Below are 20,248 nucleotides of genomic sequence, written 5' to 3' on the forward strand. Positions count from 1 at the left end.
CCATTAAGACTCCAATGAAATCAGGCAAAACCTTGTATCTGACATTAGATCTGTAACTGTCCCCTGCCCCGCGGCACACAGGTGCTGTCCCTAAATGGCAGCATGGTGCTGCGCAGGGTATGGGCTCTCCCCAACCCCAGGGTGCCAAGCTAGGTACTTTGGGTGATAGCAGTGACACTGCATATCCCAGCACCTCTAGAACACCACACAACAGCCTGAGAAAGCAGCTTTCTGTATGTTGGTGGAACAGGGGCTACTGGCTGGTACCAAAATAACAGACATTGGTAAATACCTTTGCCATAATTCTCCCCATTCCCGTTCCTTCCCCTTTTGGAGTATAAGGCGTAGTAGAGAGTGGCTTTACCTTAAATGACTGTCAGTTACTTACAGCGTCCACTTCTGCACACGTCCTGACTCTGCCAGCTGCAATGTGACAAAATAACACCTTAATGACAGCAAAACAAGGGGGTGAGAGCACGACATGCTAATAGCAAATGCATGTTCGATAGCCATAATTTTGGGTTCTCTGAGTTGATACACACAAATCTGCTTCAGGGCCTCCAAGCTGCCCTCCCAGTGGCTCCTCAAGTGTGTTTGCCAGACAGTGACTTTCGTGCTTAATTGAAAGTGTTGAACTGAGAGCAAGAAGCCTGTCCCCATCTTCCAAGTGGACGGGCTGTTAGGCTCTAGTGGTGCCTCCTGAGATAGCAGCAATACCAAGTGAAGTGCAGTAGATTTGAAGGCCCAATACAGTGTTTTCGTGCATATCTTTCTCCACAGAGCTGCGTCGTAGCTCAGAATTGAAAGGAAACTACTGCCTTTCTCTGCAGGATAGACTGTGGCAAATGTTTAACTTGAACGGTTTGCATTGTGAGCTAGCTGCTTCTAGACGATTCTGGTTAAAACCACTGCAGGGTAAGGAGGATGGCATGACTCATGTATGGCAGCATAGAAGCTCACTACCTTGGGCAAAAGAAGCAGCCTGCAGAGCTCAAGTGATGCATGAAGATTTTCTAGAAAATAAAGGTTTACTGGATAGAGGAACATAGATCATTAGGGCCTGTCTACCAAAAGGTGAATTTCTGAATTGGTGAAAAACCTGATACAGACATTCTTGCATCAGCCGAAACTAGGCATCTGTTGGCTTCACTTGCATTCATGTCTGGCACAAGCTGAAATGAGAGTGCCAGACTGCGACAGCTTAAGGACACCCACAAGAGAGTTTGCACTGACATAACTAAATTAATTTCAAACAGATTTTAGTTAAACTAGTATAATTATCATGTCTTGACAAGGTTTCAGTCTATTTTTGAATATCTTTTCCCTCCAGAGTGGTGATTGCCACTGACAAATGGCATAATCTAATTCTGTTTAGTTTAGTCCATGGCACTTTGTTGAAGTGAACAGGGATTACTCTGGCAAAGCCAAAACATCTGTCAGGCTGTTAAACATGTTGCGTATTTACGGACTCCTCAGTAGTCAGTTAGCTTTGTATTTTTAAAAAGAATGAGGACAATCACTTAAACTGTTTGTGAAAGCCTTTGAAACATTGTCTGAGGAATAAATGTGAAAGGCCTGTAGTAGTTACACTCTAGACTAATTTTGATCACATTAAAATTGATGACGTACCTGTGCAAAGCCCCTTGAACCTTGGGAAGAATAGAGCCCTCAGGGTGCTTTTAGTTTTGTTTTGTTTTTAAGAGTATTTGTGAGCAGTGTGATTGTCATGCAGAAGCACAGCAGTACTCCGATGTATGGGGTGTCATCTGTTCCATGCTAATAAATCAGCATCTGCAGCCACCATTGCTGCCTATCAAATCAGCGTACAAAATTGAGCTGTTTGATCTCACCGCCACTGAAGTGTGTCTGCATGATCACGGAAGATGCATATTATCCCATCTGTTTTTTACAGACTCTCCATCAGGCTGTATGCTTCAAGGTAACGGATCAGACACAAAAGGAATGCCACTGCAGATGACGGCCTTAGAGGCATCCTGCTTTGTCACAGTGTATAAAAATTTGACCTAAGAGTCATTTTTTTCCTTCACAGCAGGTCATTTAAGCCCTGTTCACACTAGGGAAATTGCTAACTTTGGCTCAGCTCCTTCAGTGATAACGGTTGCCCCAGTGTGGACATGTGGCTGTCTCCATTTTCATTAATGTGTCAGGTCACCTCTCTCCAAGAAGGCCTTACAAGACAGCGGTTCAATCAACAGCAGCTGCTGGTGGCCAGTTTATTTTTGGAGCTGCTGCTGCCACTTGTCCAGATGGAGCCAAAGTAGTGCCAGCCATGGTGAGACTTTTGGGGAAAACACTGGAGATGTCAGGTGGCGCAATGTCCCAGGCACTGGCAATTCCTGCGGCTGTGTGCCCGGCCACCGTGGTGGCATGGCCGGAGGTGCTGAGCATCAGCCCCATCGACCAAAGTTTGTGTCTGCCATGCTTGCACGCTAGCCGCTGCTGCAAACCAGCCAGCTACTGTAGCAAAATCTTTTGCTGGACTTGCCACGTGCATTTTCCTCAGAAATATGCATTTGCATTACTGCCTAGGAAGAGAGAAAAATGAGAAAACTGCAGCTTTGACTTTAAGTGTAATAAAACTAGTTTATTTACACAGTAACATGAATGCCACAGAGTACACAGCAAAAGTACCACAGCAAACCAGAGTGTAACTGCCCCTGATCACAAAGGCTTGAAGTTGATATACTTATTTATATAAAAATGTGTAAATATCAATATGAAGCACCAGATAAAGCAATGCAACCAGGAATTCCAAATACAAATTACCCACAAGAATGGAGTTGAAATAAAAATAAAATAAAAATCCCTTATTCAAGGGATTTAAAGAAATCCCATTTATAAAAGTCCATCAATTTTGGAATCCCTAATTTAAAAATAAATTTCCCCCTTTTATTAAAAACAAGAACATATTCTTAAATGCTCAGCATAATTAAGTTTTAAAAGAAAAAAACCCAAAGATTTCAACTGCAAAACCTTCTAATACCAACAAGCCAAAGGACAAAGAAACAGAAGTTTTTTCGAGTCTTTTTGAAGAGGTGTTATTTATGAAATGACTACATTCAAATTTACACACTCTTAAATATATATTATATATACAATATATAATATATATATTTTCAAGCAAAAAGGGGCAAAGAATACTTTTGGGATACAAAAATTCATATACATACATATATATATTAAAACATGCCCACACGCACTCATATATATATGTATGTATATCTATATATATGAACAAGTATTTCCTCCATATAAAAGAAGTTCCAACCTCTTCTAAAGCCCTGAAATCTTCCCCTTGGATTTATGGAAAAAAATAAAATCTTTATAATCTGAAGTATAAACCCAATTCTCAAATTCCGTAGAGTGGCAAAATGCTTATGTACAGGTAAGTTGAGTATTTCATCTCTCACTGGCAACTCTGCTTGATCTGAAAGCATTCTGTGGTTTCCAACTAACTGCTGAGTGGAGCACCAATGCAAGGAGACTTACAGGAAATTATTTAAATTACATTCTACGTCTATTCAAAATCATCATCCTTCTAATACTGCATCCAGGTGAATAATAAAATTCATACAAATGTCTACAAAAAATTCTCTCCAACGCAGCAGTGGGAAAGACCTGCTCCTCCTTTTGGAGTTGAGGGTGCCCTAAAGAAATTTCTCCCCAGCATTTCTTTTGAAAAGTTTTTTTTTGTGTACTTCTCCCTTGAAGTGTTTGGAATCCAGATGGTTGTTTATAGAACATTTCCACAGGTGTATTTTTACAGAGGTACTTAAAATTCTCTTCTGCACTTCTTTGATGTTATCTTACTGCATAACTAAGTCATCATCACATTTCTTTCTACATGGACTGAAGGGCTCTGACTGTGCTGTAGGTTTTACAGGAGTTTTAGCAGAACCAACACTACCTCTGTGAGATCAGAGTGAAATAGATGGCCTAGTCATGCAGGGAATAATGGTCGTGGACTGTTTCTACAGAGAAACAGCTTAATTCCTATTTGGGGAAAGGGGAAAAGGAAAGTGCATTAAAAGATCTGATTCAGTTTCCATTGTATCCCTCAGAAAAGTTTAAATAAATACAGGACTATTTAATTTATTTTTTCATATTAATTTAATTGCTATTACAAATAAAAAAAAATAATTTAGGTGGGGCATCTCAGCATAAGAATTGAGAAACAGATACATTTTATTTCAGCAGCAAATACTATTTTTACATGCTAAAGTTCAGGACCTACACTGTGAAGCTGCTGAATAAATTCTCCAATAGCTGAACCCTAACACACATGGATTTATTTAAATAATATATTTTTCTCTCTAATATGTGGGAATTCCCCTGTGTTAAAACGTCAAGATGATCCATTCATACCTTGTAGGTGCTGCCAGGATGTGTGGAGCATAAAAGATTTAAGGTGGAACATTTCTGTAAATGCTACATGCATTCTTGTCTGTAGGCCAGCAACATGATATCCCAGCTCGAGTTACCGATTTCATCATGTCTGAATACTGAAGTGAGACCAGGCTTCTATATTTGGACATTGCAGAGGCTCTGGGATAAAATTCTGGATTCCCTCATTCCTGAAAATTTGTAGGCAGGTTTTTAGCTAGTATATTCTCTTTATATTCACCTGGATCAGATCTGAGGTTTGAAAGATAATTAGTGAATAAGTAATTCCCATTTAAGAAATAGAAAACAAACCCATTTTCCATAACATCTCAGGAGGTTTTTAGAACTCCTGTTTTAACAGAGCTTTGCATTTCACACCGGAGTATGGTGTGCAGCACACCGACTACCTGCATCCAGCAGAAGCAGCACACCTTACCTTCACCGCTTCTTCCAGACTAATCAGATTCCTCATCTCCTAGAAGCTGAGTGACTGCAGTAGATTGTCAAAGCAATAGGCTTCTTTTGATGCTGTGGTCAGTCTAGACCAATTGACTTGTTATCCACTGTTATTTTCCCTTTGCAGATCCCAAATTTGAAAGCCCACAATTTTGTTACTTCAGGTTTATGCTGTACTACAAGCAACTTAAAGGAACTCATTCACATAAACTCCAAAACCAAATCTCATTGAACAGATCAACTCAGTACCGTATGAAGTACAGCATTTAATTTAGTAAAGTCTTTTGCATCTTATTGTGGGCAGTATTTTTTTCTAGGGCTATTAGGAAAAAAATAAGATTTCCACCAACTGTCAAGCTACATCTTAGTTTTTTGACAAGGCACTAAACATTGTGAATCCAATCACTGTGCTCTCTCTGTAACATTAGAGAGGTTTTTAATGGCTCTAATAGGATCAGAAACCACTCATCATAATTCTTCAAACAAACATTTGATTTTTCCAGAAATAAGTTTCCACTGGAAAAACCTTTAGAGTTCATGTTAAAAATATTTGAATGACAGCTTTTATTAATAGAAAAATATATATTTACAGTCAATACTGTTATCTTAGATTTGCAGCTCTTCCTATTTCTTGAGCTCAACTGAAAGTGCGACATTGCTAAAAAAAAATTCAAGATCTGTGCACATACTCAAGTAAGTTATAACATGCACAGCCAGGGGTTTTGTTCCTGTCATACACAGGATCCCAGTTACAAACAGAGCGGGTTTTTTTCCTTTTGCTTAGCAATTATGCTGTAGCATCCTTAGGATTTGTTTACAATCAGTTTAACGCATACATTCTCGGATATTTATGTGGCACAATCTGTTGCCAGGATGGAGAACCACCACAAACACAGTTACAATCATCAGTTATGGGCTTATCTGCAAAGTCAGCCTGGAGCTTCCCAAGGAATAGCTCAGGCCAGATTGTGTTCAACTACTTTGACCATTCTTTCTTTTTTAAAGAAAAAAAAACACACAACATTACACATTGCTAAAGTTTACCCAGTGCTACACAAGAAAGAGATTGGTAGTGAACATCTATCCATGCTTGATTATACTGCAGAGCTAAAATGAGTATTGGTTCATCACAAAAGATACAAACTGAAATTAGATAGCTAGAGATACAAAGGCTTCGGACCAGCTGCATTAAATACATATGGTTGTAAAACATTCAAAATTCAACTTTGCATGTGCGTGTTGACATGAAAGTGACACTTCAGAACATGTGTCCGTAAACACGGAAACACCTGCCAACTTCAAGGAATGAGCCCCCTGCAATGGCAGGTGGTCCAAGAATTGCTCATACAGCCTATGTGAGTTAGGTGAGAGGTTATGTGTGCACACGCGCTACGAAACAAACACAAAACCAGACCACAGAGAACAAGAAGCCCTACTTGCAGCTCATCACATTGTGACTAATAGCTAGCAGATAGTACGCGAGTGACTTGTCATGCTCAGTGTATTTAAGCTATGAGAGCATTGCCCTCCTGTGTCCAGATAGAGCAGGGCTGCACCGAATGTGTGTCATTCTTTGTGAAGGTTCTTCTAAGAGCTGCTCGGCAGTAGTGTAGAAACTTTCTTTCCTGATGTAGTGGAAGTACCTCAACTACATTCATTGCACTTGGGCTTTTAATGCACTGTCCTCTTTTTCTGCATCAATGCCGCCATCCTAACCTTTTTGCCAAAAAAAAGAAAGGAAAAAATATATATCACATTAAAATATATTATCCTTATCCTTGCCTGATCCTTCACTGATACAGGTGAATCAAACACAAGAATAATAATCAGAAGTTTCAAAAAAATCTTTAGAAAGGTCTCAAAGACAGTCTATATACTACGGCACAATCGATGTAGGCTTCCAAAACTATTCAGCTTTTAGCTCTGATAGATGCCAGAGAAGAATAACATAGACACTTCAGCCCCTCCCAATGTACGGTGTGGATCCAGAGCTAGTTTTGCTGACTTTAAGCCTGCAGGACTGTTTGTTCAGTTTCCATGCACCTGGTCCAAGCATGCATATGCTGTATAAAGTGGCTATTTGTTTCAAGGCTGAAGTGAACTGATTCCTCACAGTTTTAACAATTAGAATGAAACATCAATCCATAAAAAGAACACACGGGTATCTGCGTTTATGTGCCAGGAAAATAAAGGAAGGGGCTGCAGATCTAGCATCAGGTAAAGGCTGGTGTGTAAAGTGAACACTGTAATGTACAGCTTTAAAAAAATACATACAAGAATTGCACATAGATCCATAGGAGAGAAGCACAGGCTCATAACTAGGGCTGTTCTGCTTTCCATCACCCAGGTCAGAAGATTCGGTATCACTTTTTCCCCTGCATCCAGATAAATTCTTCAGAGTGATTCGGGAAACAAGTCAGAGCCTAGCAATACTGAGCAAAGATATTGTCTGTACAACTGCGGAGGTTCCATAGGAAACGGCTGTTAGGTCAGGGAAGGAAGTCAGCAGCGGCCTCTGAAAGTGAAAAGCTCCTTCAGGTTGAGCTTTTAAAAATTCTGTCTCTTTGATCTTCACTAATCCCTGCTCTAGTCCAAAACTCTGTCTGCAATGCTCTTTGAGCTATTCTGACAACATTCAATTTTTAGGGTGTTGTCTATAGCAACATTAGAAAACACTAGTTACAACAGACAAGAGATATGCAGCCAAACACCGCCGTGGGAAAAATGGATCACGATACTGTTAGTTGTGGCTGCCAAACTCAACAGCTCCCTCAATAATTAAACAACAGTGTTTTTGCCCCCTTGTTTTTACCCTTCAGAGAACTGTGTCTGCAGTAAAAGTGTCTCCATGTGGCCTGTTAGCTACACACAGACAAGCTCTAAACATTTCTATCTCCTGCCAACATACCAGCAGAGCCAATTTCAGTCCCACTTTGCAATATGGCACAAGTGACAAGAGCAAACCAAAATAAAACGAAAGAGGCGGCTGTTATTTTCATCCCCTGTTCCTAGCAGTGATTGTCAGAGAAGGTTATGTACGTCCTATCCATTTCAAGTCAGGCTTTAGTGCCTTTTGCGATGGAAGGGGAATTTCAATTGCCCACCATGGGTTGTATCATTCTTGTATAAATGTGGTTATAGCTACAGTACATCAACAGTCCAGACTGGTGAACGTCATGTAGGAAATGGGATAGACAAATAGACAAAGTGTGCATATTCTGCTTTTTAATGCAGAGGTCTTAAGCTAAGGGTAATGGTCTGATTAAGGCAGTGTTGTTGAAATCACGGATCTGTGGTTAGAAAGGATATGGGTAATCAGAGACGGAGAAGGAGGGCAGAGGACGGAACGCAGATGCTGGCGGCCCACCGACACTTGCAGTCAGCAGGGTAACCACACCTGGGGAAGAAAAAAAGAAGGCATAAAGGCTAAGAGAAAAATCGGAATCTGTTTGGTTGAGACCAAAGGAAAAAGCAGTCCAGCCCACTTGTGGGGGACTGACTAAGCTGGTATGTGGAATGGATGCCATTGAGTGTTTTGAGGCATGGTCACATTTACATCTCACATTTACAACTAATCCGTCTCTGCTTATGGTCACTGCTATTCACTAACCGGTGCTACATATGGAAATGACAGAAACTACGCAGAAGAGGAGGGCAATTTATTTACTGTGGTGATAGAAATAGTGGTATCAAAGTTTGCTCTCCTTTTCAGCCAGATATTAATCAAGTTACATACTGTCTGATCCAAATGCAGTCATGTATATCTAATCAATCCCTAACAGGCCTGCCAAAAAAGTAAAGTTTGTGTCATACTGGGTACAGGATGCAATTTCTCCAGTTAGAACCTATTTGCTCAGAGTTGCTGGCTTTGCTATCTAGGCTATTTTTTTAACACTTGTACAAAGTGTGAGCCCTAGGGCAGGCTGGAGTGAGGGCTGGGGTGGAGGTTGGGGGTGCTTCACAAAAAGCAACAGGCTCTACAAACTAGTGCTGCTGCATGATTCTCACAATGCGATGAAGTGAGTCTATAGTGGCAAAAGCCAGATATTGACAACAAAGCCAGTCTTCCAGAATAACTCCACAGTCCCTGTCCAAGGACTTCTCTGCAAACTTGATCATCAGCAGCGTCCTTTTGATATCCAGCCAGTTCTGAAGTACAGCATCTCTCCGGGCAGGGTTGGAAGATGTACTTAGAGCATGGAACAAGTCCTCACGTGGACCCCAAAGCAAACACTGAAGGATTCCCTTGGCTTCTGATATCAGGATCCTCTCTGAAGGGTTGGGATTTAGCAGGCAGCTGGCAAGTTGTTGAAGACCTTGAGAGTAGAGGGAGCGGCAAGGGATCTTGGGGAGATCAGCACGAGTATACTCCTTTTCCTTCAGCTCTGGATTCTCATCAAAGGGGTTGGGTAAGTGCAGCATTTCGTAGATGAGGATGCCAGTCTGGAACTCATCACACTTTTTGTACTGTGTTGCAGTGATGATTTCTGGAGCCAGGCGAGACTGATCCCGTAGGACCTCAGGATCCACCATATGACTCTTCTGCTTGGCCTGGGAGAAATTGCTCACTATTAATCTGGCGGGGCAAGCAGTGTTGGGACTGGGCTCCATAGACTCAGAGCTCAGAGGGCTGCCTCCTGGTCTGGAATGAACCAGCAGCAGGTTCTCTAACCGCAGATCACAGTGGGTGATATGATAGGGTTTCAGGTGCTCCAGGCCCAAACACAGCTGTAAAAGGAGTAGACAGACCTGCCTCTCATATAAATCGGGGCTTTTTGCATGGCGGGGTGCAGATTCTCGCACAAAGTCGGCCACCGTTAAGTATGGGACCTCCCGTGTGATGACCACAACACGGCTGCGTGGCTTGCTGATAGTCCCCTGGTTGCTTGAGCTGTCTTTCTGTGAAGCCTCTGTATTGGAAGGACTGTCTCTGTTCTTTTGCTCAGGCTCTTTCTCCTCTTCTTCCCGCTCTTCTTCTTCCACCTCTGGTGCATCGGCATCCTCCCATGGAAGGAGACGAACTGGCACTTCAGCAAGGAAATGGCCACAGTCCTGTTGGATGTTAAAGTTGATAGCCAGACTCTGCCGGATAGATAGGCTGTGATAATACTGCTGGGATTCCTTAGCTTTGCTCTTACAAATCTGGGGGAAGAAAATAAACAGAAAAAACATAACATAATTCTTGCTGGGTATCCACAGTCCAGCCCTAAACACAAGCACTGAAAAATATGTTACTGAACTGACCTTGGCAGACTATCTTAAGGCACGTGAACGGTTTCCATTGGATGGTAAGCAACTGCAGACCAATATGTGCAGGCAGCTCTGCATATATTATTCAATGGGAAATAAATAGCAGCTGATATATGGTAAATGCACAGTGAAGCTTACTATACAGTTACTTCTTTATCCATATCATTTTATTGTGTGTTTTTCTCTCAGCTTTGTGTATGAAGCTTGAACAAGATAAAAGTAATCACTAGCAATAGGAGATACAAAGAAACATGCATAGAATATTTGAGAATATGATCTAATGATTGCATGTGACTGAGTTAACATGGCATAACAAGTTACCACCTGTCAACTGAGTTGAGTGACTGGATGCATGCTCCTTGCCCGCTGCAACTGGAAAATGAATTCTATTAGCTGCAGCTGTGTCAAGCTAACACATCATGTCTGCAGCGAGGCGTGTACGTGTGCATGGCAGGGGCTGCTGGCAAGCATGCTTGCTGTGGCCCAGGTGATGAATGGAAACTCATTAGAACACGGTAACTTAATTGCTTTCAATCATTTATCAAGATCCTAAGTATATATTTTTATTTTGCCATATCTAGCGGTATTTAATTTCTGTCCAGAATATCTTGTTGATATGTACATTATCACTATAGTCATTATCCTTATTAATTGTTTGCATTGCCATAACGACTGGCAGCTCCAACCTCCTTACAACAGTCACTGGACAACCTCTATTAGGGCCTCGCTCCAAGGCATTTACTGATTAAAATTACAGCCCTACAAAGCACACTTCAGTAGGCCTCTGTGGATGTGGCGATGCGTCCTTCTAATTTAGAAATGACTGGCCGTGCACATCTGCACCAAAAGGCATTCAGCTATTAGGGCAGAGTACGCTGCCTTTGCACTCATTCCCTTTTCCTCTGCGCCAGCAGAATTGGCCTGAAAGGCAGATCTGATCTGTATGTTGCCAGCTGGATCATTCCTAAGAAATGCCTTTCCAGCCTACTAAAAGCACCCCATAAGAGAGTTGTCCTTGATCGTCTCCTTTCTTTTTCTTCCTTCTATTCAATCCTAAGTCTATTTTACTTCACATTAAACTGATAGCCCTTCCCCTAGCTGATAGTAAAAATTATTGATTCCCATCCTTTAACATTACACTTTACACTTGGGAAAATGTAAATTTCCCCCTCTTCCTCATTCCTCCCATCTTTATTCCTAATCCTCTGATTCTTCTTGCTCTTTTCTGGTTTCTTCCAATTTATTACAACTTCCTGAAGAGTGGTACCCTTTACTGAATGCAGTATTCCAGTGAAGACCTCTCCAGCATCAAGCAGAACAGAGCTTTATATGTAAGGATCCTTATAACACTTCCCAGGGTGAGCAAGTCACATTTTTAACTCCATTGTTACTGTGGTTCATGCAAACCTTCGGAGCGGTGTCCACTCTAAATCTGAATCCATAGCAGAGCCAAACTTTCCCCAATGTCAGTTCTTAAATGCAAGTTTTTTATTTCAGACTCCTCTCTTTATATCAACAAAACAGAAATTAAGGACTAAATAGTATTATGATTAAAATCAATACTAAAATGACTGCATTCATGAAAACAGTTTTCCATCCTTATTCTGATGTTAAAGAAGATAACCAATAAAGTAAAAAATAATCTAATCCCACAAATGCCCAATAGTTACGGCTTTTGGACCCTTCTCTTTTTTAATACAGGGAAGTATATGGGTACATGAACATGCATGCAATATCTACAAAGACAAGAGAGCTGAGATCTGATTAGAGATGTATTTTCTGCTTCTTGCTTTTTGTTTACAAACAACATGAAGCGAGAAGTGGAAGAGGCAGCTGGGATACTTAAGGCTTATTAAATTGCTGACTGTACAAACACTAAAATTTGTACACTAGATACTTTGTAATTGACAAGGGGAATGGAAAGCAAGGCTGTCTAGAAGCAGCACCCAAAACCTGGAATATGATGACAAATCAGATACCTGTCTGAATTCATAAAACAGTTTCTAAAACACAGCCCTGCAGTAATCTGATCTTCCTGTAAGTGTCTGGTACTTTTCAGACTTCCGCAGTGAAATACAGCTGCATGAGTCCAGAGAAGTCCTGGGGTTTTGGGTTGCAGAGTTCAGATTCCTACTTACCAATATCTTATTAGCATGGGGAAAGTGTACTGAAAGCAGTGGAGATGAGCTAAGTTTTCTTATTCATCTGTTCAAAGACAGTTTATAGAATGTAAATTTTATTTACTGACAAACTTCTTGTACTAGCTTCTACTACTAGCTTCTACGGAGTTGTAGCTTCTACTCAGAACTCTATTTTATATTACCATTTTGCAATAGAGTAGCGAATGCTAGCGTTTAATACTATTAATAGGTAGTAATGCTCACCCTAGCATTTGGTATTGGAGTAACTCCACTATCACCTAAATCTATCATCTGAATGACTGAGATTTAAAATTTTCAAAATGGTTTGAGTTATAGTAAGTTATGCATCCAAAGTCTATATTTAAATTTAAAAAGACTTAAGGAACAAGTTGTGAAATTTGATGGGCTCATTAGCAGGTGTTTTAGACTGCTTGTGATGAATTGCTAAGGGAGTTGTTACAGAGCTTCTTTTCTGCTTGTGACAGCTAATGCTATGTCAAAGCTGTGAGTAAATACACGGCCTGGTTTTCTTTGCATGATTTTTAAAGCTTTTGTCTGTTCTAGTCATCTACTCTAAAAAAATACGTAAATCCTGTTGCCTTTTACATATATAGGATGTCAAATTCCTATCTTTGGGCACAGGAGAAGAAAAAGGTGAAAATACTTTGACTAAAGCACCAATAGAAAGTAGGATCAATCAGTCATTTACTTTAATGAAATACAATCAGCTGAGCCATGAAGATCTGGTATGTGATAATAGCTGAAAGGAAGGTGTTGATGAGGGCTTGGCAAGACTTATTTCTAAAGCTGATAAAGAGCTGGCTGTTCAAAACATGAAGCAATGTTGGTAAAAAGCCATTCCATATAATGCAAGAAAGCAGGAACGGAAAGTAGGAAGGAATGGAAAGTTTCTGTCTTCATTTTCACTGGAGTGCACTGTCATCATGGATGTTTTCTCTAGTGCATCCATATGAATTAAACTTCCGTTGTGTTCGTATAGGGACAGGGCAGGTTTCTTTATATCCTGCCATTTCAATCCTCCCCCTGCCCAAGAAGCAAGATTTTAATGTTTCAGAGTTTCTAAAAACTGTTCTGCATTAGCTTTTATTTTTCTTTTATGGGTCCAGTAGCCTACTGTGCCATCAGCTGACTTCCACTTTACCAGCAGGGAATCTCATTTCCACTCTGTCCTATGCATTTTACAGGGCGTCAGTGAACTTAAAGTAAGATGAATATTGCGGGAAATGAATTTACAAGTGCTGAAAATGAGAAACACAGAAGATCACAAAGACTGCACCATCTGTGCTACTTTGTTGTACTGCACAGAGGGACAACTGCAAATGAAATTCTGTGTAGAATGAAAGCTTGCTAATCCCTAACTGATAGCTTGTTCTTGGCACAACCTTGTTTTCCAAGGAGGCCAGTTTGATCTCTGATTGACCTCATTTTCTTGATCTGGCCTTGGAACAGAGCTTCGACTTTTTTAACCATGTGCCAAAATACAGAATTCTGTGCTCCTGTGGCAGAACTCTGAATGGGCTAAAAGTTTAATATGCGTACATAGCTTTATTTTCATCTGAAGCATGACGTTCTGGGATGACCTTTAATAACACTTCTGCCAAGAAGCTCCACTAGGAAGCTGTATTACCAAAAAAGTACCTTATCACACTGTGACAAACTAAACGTAACTAGAAAGTAATTGTCATCTGCAATTAGGAAACTATAATTCAGTCCAGTACTATTTACTTTGGCATTGCTCTATTTTATTCTTGGGACAGGAAGCTTAGCAGAAATCCTAAGGTTTTACTGCTAGAAGAACTACTTCTGCCCTGTAGCAATCAAAGCAATAAATTTTAACTGCTCCTTTTGAGCTGTTTGCACCTTTGCAATTCCCGTCATCCTACCTGAACTGCAATGCAACACGTGCCTGTGGCCAGAACACGCGTGCTGCAGCCATAACCCTGCTGGGGCTTTATGTCTGTATTGTTCCATGTGGACTCTGAATCACGATATCTGTGTGTCTGTTTATGATATTGTACAGTAATTTCCTTGAGAGTTTAATACTGAAAGTGGAAGTAGTTTACGTCACTGACACAGTAATTAATCCTATCTAACTACTATTCATTGTGCATAATCACTGTTTTTTTTTTTCTAAATAAAAAAGAGCCCTGTCATATCACTGCCTTGTTTGGTCTGTGTAGGGATGTGAAGAATTGAACTCGTCAGTCCACTTTGTACAAAAAGCTGGTGCTCTCTGCTGCTTTTACTTTAGCGTAACCTTTCCACTACATATTTGGAATTACTGATAAGACTGTGGTTTCAGGGGAATGTTTATCCATATTGTCCCAGATCTGCCAACTACTTAGAAGATGGTACTGCACTTAGTGAAGGAAAAATACCTCAGGGACTGGAATTTTATGGAAACCTTTCTTGTAAGGGAACTTCTATTTTTTCCATTTGGAAAAGTAGTTTTCTGATCATGACTTATTTACTGTTTTATTTATAATGTTTCTGTCAAAATAATTTCCACATGGCTTCCTGCAACTTTTTCGCACAGGATGTTTACCAGGGGATTAGGTGAGAGTGAAGCAAAAAGTATAATACAATGCTCTGAAAAAAACACACCCTGATAAACAATGTTTCCTCTAATATTCACACCAACAGAACAAGTTGTACTCCTCCTCCACCAAATTTATCAGATCATCTTTTGCTGGTGCCCACCAGAATGTAAAGGTGCACTGGTATATTCATCTGCACAAAAGGTTCATTCTTCTAAATTTAACTTATCAGTAGTCAAATGGTTAAAGCTTAATTTTTAACAGTGCTTTTGTAATTCTACTTTTGGAGATACAATTTTTTTTTTTTTGACTTGCATTAAGACTCTGTACTGTTTGAGGGTGAATCTCTTGTTTTCTACAAAGAGAATAATAATTAAAAAAAACCATTATCACGTTTTTGTCTCAAATCTAATATTAAAATCATAGAATTTAAGAAGCGTCTGAGTTGTTAGCCACTGTTGCTTGGGTAGTTCTATAAAACTCAAAAGAGCTACATGAATTTACACTGTCTGAAGATGTGGCTCCATATACGCTTTCAATGTGTATTTCTAAGACCTGATCAAAACCAACAGGAAGACTATTTTGGATTCAACTAGGCACACCAGTAATTCTAATCTCACTTTTTTTGCCATCCTGTGTGGGGAAAAAGGGATTTAAAATGGCAGTAATACATAGATTATTTGTAGGATGTAGATGATTATGTAATTTGGCTTACACAAAAAATACCCATGACAGTATATTTGTTAAAGGTAAATTCCCCAAATCTTTGTGTAATGTAATAGCCATCTGTTGTTATGAGATTTTTACAAATCTGATCCTGGACTGTTGACTTATAAGTCAAAAATCAACTTGGGGCAAATGTTAAGACAAAGTTGAAATTTACTATAACTGACTTTAGGGGGAAAAAAATCCAGTAATCACAATTTAAATAATTCAACACATTAGCGTAGAGAATGAAGTAATAAAAATACACACCAAAGAAACACACAACTGAAGAGAACCCAACTTAGCTGAGCATGCAGTACTTAGGATATGTGAAAGAGAAAATGAAAAGACAGCAGTAGTCCTGTATGCTGGTCCTGCCTGGCTTATAAAGAAATCAGAGAACATGTGTAATGAGAGTATCTTCCTATATCACATTAAGTGCTAGGGAGGATATTTTCATGAGTAACTTTTCCTCTCATCGTAGCAGCACAACAGCTTACGGTGACCTCCAGCTCAGAATATTTTGTGGATACTTCACTCACTCTCAAGACCATCACACCTAGTACGCTGCAATGACTTTTGTTAGTCTGAGAACTATTTTTAAGACATCTGAATTATGAGAGGAAAAAAAATATAGCACATATTTGACCATGTTACATTGCTGTTCTTTCTTCTCACTGGCTTTTTACAAGACAAACATATTTAGGAGGACAGCAGATAAGAAAACAACTGCATAGGTCTTGCCCGTCAGAGAATGCTTTAACGGCGCATCCATACTGTGCAAATAGGAATGACATTTGTGATAACCCAAACCTGCCAATATAGAAAAACACCGATTTAGGTCCTAGAAGCAACCATTTTTGCATCATTGTATTAAAGCCAAAAAGCCTCAAACTGAGTAACGCCAGGCTGTTGGTTCTGCAACCAGAGTAGACTGCCAGAAATATTCATGGTCTGGTTCTCAGCTGTTTTGTACCACTGGATGTGGCATCCGTATTTCATTTCACATCTTTTCAAAAAGTGGTCCTTGACAACTAAAGAAATATAAATGGTTATGCCCACAAATCTGCCTAAAAAAGATGCCTTTTCAAGTTTCAGAAGAAGGCATCAATTGCACCAATCTCACCTTTTATTTTTTCCATACCTTTCTTGTAAACCATCACACAGGAGTGGCAGCAACGTTTTGTTACTGTAAAGCACCACCCTTCTGAGAAAGTCATCATGCTCTGTAAGGCATAATCGATTAGGCTCACACACCCGTGTTAGGTAATAAATGTTTTATCTCAGTTTCAACAAGGAGTCAGAAGTTCAGTGATTCGCTCAAGGTCGCACAGGAAGCCTGACAGACCTATGAGTCTCAGCTGTCCTTCTCACTGTCATCCTACCAGATAAGCATTGAGAACTGTAGAGATACAGCGCTCAGAAAGAATTACCTACATAAAAGTCCATAAAGTAACATCTAGTGAGTTAGCTGCCAGCTATTCATTAATATATTAGCACTAAATCTAGTAAATCTTATTTCTTTTTTGTTAGCTAGAGAATAAACTAGACACAAATCATTTGTTTAGTAAAAGGCCACAAAACTAACACTGACAAGTTCCACTTTTTTAAAAATATAGCTTATAAGGCAACACTGATGGCCAGACAGAGCTTTGGAAAGGCTGGTAATGAACGCTGGTGAAAATATAAAACCTTGTATGGGAACATAAAGATATATTAGCCTAGAATTTACATTTAAAATTACATGGCTCTGAACATGGAAATCTTTCCTAACTAAGAGTGATGATGTAGCATCATCTGCATGCAGATGAACCTAAGGATTTTGTTACCGCAAGTTTCCAAAAAACTGCTGACACATGTTAAAAGAATACATCTTTTCCTTCAATATTTCATTAAACAATGACCATGGTAAAGACCGAGTTGTGTTGATTTTGTTTTAATAATGTTGGAGCTGCAATAAAAGAGATGAAACTTAAAACAGCAGGGTCCAATGCCACACACGGCTCTTGACAGAAGGAAGAGCCTGTATCTTGGGCATCTTACTTTTCACACAGTGCTGCTGCAAGCAGCATGCACTTATATTTGTAGGACCTATCACTGCTGGGTGTGTTGCAGATTATGGTTATTGTTGTTGCATTTTGGCACTGATGTCTCGCGTTACCATTTTTCAAGCCCCTCTTACCTTGACTGCGTAATTGTTGAGAGGATCTTTTGCATAAGAAGCAGGGTAGTAAACCGCATCGCCTGCCTCGCAGCACGGCTTGTCACTGGTTAGCCTAAAATCCGACCAGCTGTCCACCCCGAATCGCAGCTGGTCTTTTTGTCCAGCCATGAACAAGTCTTCACATTTAAGTGCCAGCTTCTTCAGTGAATCAGCATGAAGGCTTCGGATTTTACCTACCACCTCTTCTCGGTTTTCAATTCCTCGATAAAGTGCTTGCCTTTGTGGCTTCTGGACACCTTTGCCCTGCTTAGTCTGCGAGATGCGTCTCCCTGTTAGGGACTCCATGCTATTGGAACACCGGTCCTTAATACTGATAGTGGTTAGGCTGGAAACACTGTTAGTTGCTGAGGTGGTTGCCCTTAGTTTTTCTGTAGGCCTGTCCAAGGAATCTCCTGACTCGTTGTCCAGTACCTTGAGCTCCAGGCTGACCGAAGAGCAGGCGCTGCTTGCTTCCCAGTTGGTGTCAATGTCATAGGTGGGATTGGCCACAATGCACAGGTTGTTCTCCAGAGCCTGCTTCTGGAGATCTCTGGGAGTTGGCTCTGTGTTAGCTCTCAAAATTGTTTTCTTTGGCAGTGGAGGTGGTGTTGGCTGTAAGTTGTTCATTGTCTCCTGGTCTACTAGTCCCCCAAAGGCAATGGCATCATCCAAAGCTCCCTTGGGTTGCCTTGGCTGTTTTGGAGGTATCATGGCTGCTCTAGACTGCCCTGTGTAATAAGAACATAATAGTAATAGAAAATTAAAGTACTTTGCATCTGCTGCTCATATTTGCACTCTGCAAGGAAATTTAAGGCAAAAAACCCCACAAAAAAAAAGATGACTAGGACCCTCCCAATATTTGAAGACAACCTCAATACTTATTGGAAAAGATGAACTGATCAGAAAGCAAAATGACCAAATCAGCATCACGTATATATCACCACACACAGACAGTCTTTATTTGACCTTGGCCTATATATTAAAATCAGCTTCAGTGCTAGCAATGCTGGCGTTTTACTTCACATGGGATTAATGACAAAAACTGCAAGCAAAAACCAAACATCAGTTTTGGCACTCTGGCCAAATTCCAGTTTCAGTAATTATAGCTGTCCTCCCGTAATTCCTTCTGCAGCCAATCAATATTATTTCTAACTTCATATTCAAATGTTCTAAAACTATGTGTGGATGCTGTTAAGTGGCTTTGTGTGCCATTTCTTTGAGAGGTGCATTTCTCTGGCAGGTGAGGTGATCTTTTTAAATATACCCTCAAAACAGTCTGTAAAGCACTTGGGATCACTCAGATTTGAAATGTGCTAAAGAAGCTGAAAGCATTATTTCAGAATGCAAATCAGAGAACTACAGACACAAGTAATGTAGTTTAGATACTTCGGGAAGTCAGGATTGCCCAAGCAGATTCACAAGGTGAAAACAAGGATGTTAAGCCTACTGTCACTCACGTTGACAAATGTGTTGCCACTGCTTTCAATGAGAGTAGGATCATAATTTGAGATTACAAAACCAGAAATATTTTTTACCCTACAATTTAAAACTCGCATCCTTCCCCCCTAACCATAACTTTCTCTAATACATTTCCATTAACTCACTTGCCACGGGTACCTTTGTTGGCAGTATTATGTTCATAGATAACCTGACCTAGATTCAGTCAAGAGATTCCAGGCAGCAGGTTACATACAGGAAAGCACGGGATTTCCACTGACAGACTCATTTCAGACATTGGTGAGCTGCTAGGGAAGGCAAACTTCCTGTCACGTGTTTTGGATGGCTTTTAGAGAGGAGGTTATATATGTTTTATATTTAGAGAAGAGGTTATATATGGTTTATAACTGCCAGAGTCCTTGGAAATGAAGAATAAATAAATGACAATAATATAAGAGAGAATAAAAAAAAAAATAAACAGACAATACAAATGACCGACTTGCTGCTCTGGAACAACTAAACAGTCACTACTCATATTGAAATGAGATTTTTCCACTCTTAATAATCAACTACTATTTTCAGAGAAATTATTTTATAAGTTTTCTACCACTCCTGTGAGGTTCATTGACTATCATATTACGGTAAGAAGCCAATTTTTACAGTTGCAGCACAGCAGACGTGAAATGGATGCTCTGTATAACTGCCGCTCAGCATCTTTTCTAAAAAGGGAAAAGCAAGTAGAAAGACACTAGAACTATTTGATTATTTATAATATGTGCTGAATCCTTGTAAAGAGAGGACTGAACTGGAACGCTGAACCAAACTGGGGGGATCACAGATTCAGATTTGAATGACATCATTTTAGTCCATAATTAATACTAGATGACGTCACGGTCTATGAAAAGAAAAAAAAGATAGCTTCCTTTACACTTTAAGATGTGCTGTTACAGTTTTTATGAATACTACAGAATCTAAGATCCTCTTGGCCAGGATGCACATTCTGAGCCACATGCTGGGTTAGAATGCTGAAAAGGACTTCCTAATTTCAGAAGATCAGAGAGGACTGTATTTTTATATGATTCCACAAACAGAAT

At 40.0% G+C, this 20,248-nt stretch overlaps 1 protein-coding gene across 12 annotated transcripts in view; it reads right to left on the minus strand.

Moving 5' to 3' along the window:
• Positions 1-2,584: 2,584 nt before the first annotated feature.
• PEAK1 (pseudopodium enriched atypical kinase 1) overlaps positions 2,585-20,248 on the minus strand; it is a 121,037-nt gene continuing 103,373 nt past the window's right edge. For all 12 annotated transcript variants that reach the window (XM_054213504.1, XM_054213497.1, XM_054213507.1 and 9 more), the window contains 2 exons: positions 17,697-18,445; positions 2,585-10,002 (listed from right to left, as the gene is read on the minus strand). In XM_054213504.1, the coding sequence (XP_054069479.1) occupies positions 8,845-10,002; positions 17,697-18,445 (1,907 nt within the window). In that variant the 3' untranslated portion in view covers positions 2,585-8,844. The remainder of the gene's footprint in view (positions 10,003-17,696; positions 18,446-20,248) is intronic.

The sequence above is a fragment of the Rissa tridactyla genome, chromosome 9 (genome assembly GCF_028500815.1).
Source record: "Rissa tridactyla isolate bRisTri1 chromosome 9, bRisTri1.patW.cur.20221130, whole genome shotgun sequence".
In the NCBI taxonomy this organism is placed as follows: Eukaryota; Metazoa; Chordata; class Aves; order Charadriiformes; family Laridae; genus Rissa; species Rissa tridactyla.